Consider the following 5,613-nt stretch of genomic DNA (forward strand, 5'->3'; position numbering starts at 1 on the left):
GAATTGGAAATGTTACCCATTCATGCTCATTCACGTTACCATGAAAATTTGTGATGTTCGTTTTTTCTAATTGTGTATTAAGGCCCTTAGGTGCATGCATGTGTGCGCATGCACATGCCCTAATTATGTGAAGGCCCTTGACTGACATTCACGCACAAATATGAATGCACACGAGGTAACACACATGGCACACACATAGATGGAGGGACATGTCACAGATGCTTTTTAAGGCCCATCCTTTCATTTAGGTACATAAGTGTGATGCACATATGCCATACATACACACGCAAGAATGACTTACATGTAAAGCATTGATACAAGTAGATAGAGTACACGTGTAGGTGGTGGTGGTGGTGGTGGTGGTGGGGGGCTACCTTGGGTTGGAGTAATTTGGCTTCAGAGGGTTTTGTCGAAGACAAGGGGGTCCTTTGTTTGGGTAATGGGGAGGCCACAGACAACATCACGGAAGGGCGGCAGCTTGCATTTCTCTATGTTGCCTTTTGACACCCACATAAACCATTGCTACCTCCCTAATAATCAACAATTAACTTAGCCTTCGTCTCTCTACTCAACGATTAAATCCCATGATTAGCATGCCTTTTAAGTTCCACAATTAGCTTTAACCTCTCTTGAATTCTTCATGGACAGACTTAGTTCCCCTTTAATCTCCACAGCAACCAGCTATGCAGCATCTAATTAGTCAATCTCAAAAGTTTAAACCCCTGGGTTTTCTCTCTAGCTTATTGATTCACTCTCTCTACAGCAGCTCGGATCTCAACACTGACTACTATCTTGTCAAAGGATGCTATGTAATTAGCTCACAAATTCCAATGCTAGGGATGTAGTCAATCAAAGCTATAGCTAGCTGTGGCATCTGTGTCTCTCTCTCGATCAATCTCTCTCTCCCTCTCTCTCTCTCTTGATCAACCCCATAGACCCAACATCTCTCTCTCTCTGCATAGACCTAGCATCTCTCTCTCTCTCTCTCTCTCTCTCTTAATCAACCCCATAGACCCAGCATCTCTCTCTCTCTCTCTCTCTCAATTAACCCCATAGACCTAGCATCTCTCTATCTCTCTCTCTCCACACCTGGTTTTAACACTCTGGTTTCTCCATTTATAAATTCAAGGGCGATGGCTGACCCAGTGCTGAGTCGTCCTCCTGAACTCCTCATACAGTCCTCTTCTTGTTGAGCCCCTAAAAAAGCAAAACATCACTATAAGACCACCCGAAACCCCCCCCCCCCCCCCCCCCCCCCCCCCCCCACACACACACACACACACACATCACAGAGAATGCTCTCTTCTCTATTAGCAGCCCCTAATCCACCCTTATTAGATGACTTGAACAGCAATTACTTCACTCCACCTTCTAGTATCTTGCCCAATGCCTACGTTTGGCCTGAGCAAGACAGGCCTTCATCACTCCATGAAGACCACCACTTGCCAACTGAAATACCAGTCATAGACATGCAGGATGGCGCCCACTCTATCATAAAAAAGCTAGCATTTGCATGTGAAAACTGGGGCGTTTTCTATGTAATCAATCATGGGGTGTCCCTTGGCCTTCTGGAGAGCGTGAGAGAGAGGGGGTTGAAGCTGTTTTCTCTCCCATTGGAGACCAAAATGGGGGCCCTTCGGATAGAAGGGTCGTTTGAAGGGTTTGGTAAGGCCATTATTGGGAAATTTTTTAACAGCCTTATGTGGTCGGAGGGCTTCACCATGATGGGCCACCCTAGCTCTTCCATAGCTGATACCACCGACAAGCTCTGCCCAAATGGAGACAATGAATTCAGGTATGTGAACCGTTTTAACAATGCTTGCTTGTTATTGCAATAATGAAGATGCCCTTGTAAGCATTTGCAGAAATTAAGCTTGCTTAATGTGAGCTTTCCTCTTTAATTGTGTGTGTGTGAGTGTGTGTGTTCCTATGAATAAGACCCACTGACTAAAACCAGCTGACTGCCATGAATATGCTTATTTTTAATGTGCTTACTACCCACTAAACTTATATTGTCTTGAAACTATTTACATCAATAACCCACTCTACCAAGCAACTTGTTTAATGAATGGTATGGAAAATTTTGTGCAGGGGGCCATTTGAAGAGTATGACATTGCAATGAGGGGCTTGGCAGCCAAGCTGTTGAGTGAAATTTTGGTAGGGGTGGGTGTGGAGATGGGCCAATTCAGGTGCAAGCAGTTTGATCCAGAGAGTGATTGCCATGGGGCATTGCAGCTCAACTACTACCCCCCATGCCCCCAGCCCATGATGACTATGGGCCTCCCTGCCCACACCGACTCCGCATGCCTCACCATCCTCCAACAAGGGGATGTGGCTGGCTTGGAAATATATAGACATGGCCAATGGATCCTTGTCCCCCCACTCCAAGACTCCCTTGTGGTTCTTGTGGGTGACATGCTTCAGGTTAGTACAGGCGTACATCTTTCTGTTTTTTCTTAATTTAAAATTGAAGCATTATTACCTTTTTTCTGCCTTCTTATCATTCCTAAGGCCCTTTTATATCTATTGTTTTGGAGATGAAAAGGGGGAAGAGGTAAAATTTAAGGCTCCCTAGAGCCTTAAGGATTATAAAGCAAGCTCGAAGTATGGCATTTCTAAAGGAGAGTTTAAATTTGGGCTTGTTCTTTAATCACTTACTTAAATCAACAAGAGTATACTTAAATTAAAAAGAGAACAAAAATGAGCTTTGATAGAATTTCTTACTCTTTTAACCCATACTCCTAATCATCACTAGGGGAAAGAACATATGTAACTACTTGAGGTTATAAGCTTTCCTTATGCAACTAGGTAAAGTTGAGTGTGTGTGTGTGTGTGTGTGTGTGTGTGTGTGTGTGAGAGAGAGAGAGAGAGAGAGAGAGAGAGAGAGAGAGAGAATCATGCTTATTTGGCTAGGAGGCTTTCTTATTAGTGTACAGGTTTGCATGGTCATGATCCTTTAGAGGATCTTTTGTAGGGTTTTTTTTTGGGGCCATAGGTTCTGTGTGAGCCATGTGGCTGATGTACATTTTTACATATAATATAAAACACCATTTCACAAAAAAAAAAAGAAAAGAAAAGAGAGAGAGACACACATAAAAAACATGACCTTTTTCTTTTTTAAATTTATCTTTTAGTTTATTTTGGAAAAAGAACAACGTAATGGGTCTTTCTAGGAGAATGTTGACTTAACTTTTGTTATGATCTTTTTGTCAGATACTAAGTAATGGTAAGTACAAGAGTATTGTGCACAGAGCAATTGCAAACAAGACCAGACCAAGGCTCTCTCTAGTGTTTCTATGTGGCCCCCCTATAACTGCCACCATTACTCCTCCCCATGAGGTCGTCGACTCTTCGGATAGCCAGCGCCCACTCTACAAGCCATTGAAATGGGCAGACTACCTCCAAGCCAAAAGCAAGTACTTCATGACTGCCCTAGATTATTTCAAAGATGATTAGCCCTTAGATGAAGTACTAAGCATTTGTTTGAGATTGAAAGAAAAGGGACTTAGTGTAAAGAAGATGTACTGTGCCTTCGGGTACACATGATAATGCCGGCCTTTTTGTCAGTATACATAAAATTAAAAACAAAGTTTGTTATAGAGTTGATGATTACAAGTGCCTTTAAAGAGTGCTACATTATCTCACTCCTCATCTGGCTTCTGAAATCCAATTAAGGCCACATAAACCACATGGTAAATTAGAGATACGTTTTCTTCTTCAGAGGTGGGAAGGCTAGGAGAAAGCCAACTATGAAGCATTTAAGGGAATATTAATTTTTGACTTGGCTTAAAAGGGTAGACAGTGTGTTAGATTAATCACACATTCTAGGCCCTTTGTCTCTCCCACACTCTAATTTGCTCAGAAATGGCGCCAATATCTTAACAAACTATGGTAAAATCTCTCACCACTATCTCAGACCCTAAAAGTTCAGAAGGTGCTGGTGGTGGAGAGTGATTCTCCACATGCCTCCTCCCACCATGGAGTTGAAGCCACCAGGGCCTTGCTCAATACAAAGAGTGTGCATGGGCGACGTGCCATCGAGAACACTCAAATGTGAAAGCCAATGATGTATTTCCATCATTACAAGGGCCAAAATAATTTGTTGGAATTTGGGGCAACCAACAGTGCCAAATTATAATGCAGCCTTATTAAAAGGTCATATTTGGTGTGGTGATTACAGAAGGGTCAACAGAAAAGTGTAGATTCCAAATGATGGTGTGGATGAGATGGGGTTATGGGTCACATGGGTTGCCTGGAAGATAGGCCCAGGGGCCTACATATATGCACTGTAATTTGTGCTTGATTTAGGATTGAGTTTTCTTCAAGTGCAAGTTTATGCTTTGATGCTCCTTAGATCCAAGCTTGTAAAAACTGGTGTGAGAGCCTCCGAGGTGTGCACAAGTAGGGCTTGCCTCCATGTTTAGATTCTTCAGCATGCGATTGGATTAGCACATCCTTGTGGAATTAGTCTACATTAGGTCAATATTAGTCTACATTAGGTCAATATTCCTCTCCTCTCCATCTCCCTTTTCCCCATTTCACTATGGTTTCTATATCTTAGCGAATTGGCAAGAGATCTCTCTCTCACACACACACACACAGGGGCTCCGTCCTTCACCCAAAACTTAGCGACTGCAACTGAGGAGGAGGAGAGAGAAAGGTAGCCATAACAGGCGGCAACTACACCACATACAGGCCGCATCTGCAGCGGATTCGAGATCCAGACTGACAAATACTACTCCTCCTCCTGCACAAAAACCACTCATAAATAGTAGGATAACATTAGCTTCCAAAGACTGCAGCTGCGCAACTCCATCGCTGCTGCTCGAGCAGAACACGTTCAACACAGTCAATGCTCTTTTGTGGCGACAAAAGCTGCTGAACACACTAACACTATAGCAAGCTTCCCATCGATCTCAGTGCATCTTGAAACGGTGGTTCTTATTGGCCGTACAGCAGCTACAGCTCCGTTCTTCCGGTTTGCAGCCATCTTTTCTTTTTGTTAACGTGTGGGTATCTTTTTTTTTTTTCCCCCTCTTTTGGTTTAAAAGTTGTGTCAGCTAGGTTATAAGCCCCTCTTTTTTCCCAACTTGAAACTCAAGGCTTAATGATGCCAAAGTCCAAGCTCCAAACTATTTGTCTTCTCAATCAAACTTTGCACTATTGGTTGGAGATCTTCACACTGAAGAAACCTTGTATGCAAGTGAGGAGACCCCTGTGGTGTATAGGGCACACTGGCTCACCCGAGTGGACTGGGTTCAATTCCTAGCAGGGCCATACTTGCAAACACAATATTAATCAACAAACTTTTTGAATTTCTACACTTGAAACTGTAAAGCTTGTATACTTTTGTATCAACTATTATCAACATGCTCTCTGTATAATATTGATGCTCAGATTTGTAATAGAATAACATGCTATACATTTCTGAATGAAAATGTGTTAAAATGTTGTAATCTAGAATATGTGCTTGCAAACAGTGTCTTCTCAACACTTATCTTGCTTCCTTTACTTGCAATACATCAAGATTTATACTAATTTGTGTAGATTTGTACTACTATAACAGATTTATAATCTTTGTCCAACTTCTTTGCAAGAAAGTGACAAGATTT

The 5,613-nt window shown here is 42.4% G+C and overlaps 1 protein-coding gene across 1 annotated transcript; it reads left to right on the top strand.

The window, feature by feature from the left end:
* The first annotated feature begins 446 nt into the window (after positions 1–446).
* LOC147626037 (gibberellin 3-beta-dioxygenase 1-like) lies at positions 447–5,365 on the top strand. The gene is made up of 3 exons (XM_086817600.1): positions 447–1,795; positions 2,092–2,425; positions 3,215–5,365. The coding sequence occupies exons 1-3, from the start codon at positions 1,296–1,298 to the stop codon at positions 3,455–3,457; spliced, it is 1,077 nt and encodes a 358-aa protein (XP_086673726.1). The 5' UTR covers positions 447–1,295; the 3' UTR covers positions 3,458–5,365.
* The last annotated feature ends 248 nt before the right edge of the window (positions 5,366–5,613 follow it).

Source organism: Cibotium barometz, chromosome 23 (genome assembly GCF_041138505.1).
Source record: "Cibotium barometz isolate CiBa-2024 chromosome 23, ASM4113850v1, whole genome shotgun sequence".
NCBI classification, from domain to species: domain Eukaryota; kingdom Viridiplantae; phylum Streptophyta; class Polypodiopsida; order Cyatheales; family Cibotiaceae; genus Cibotium; species Cibotium barometz.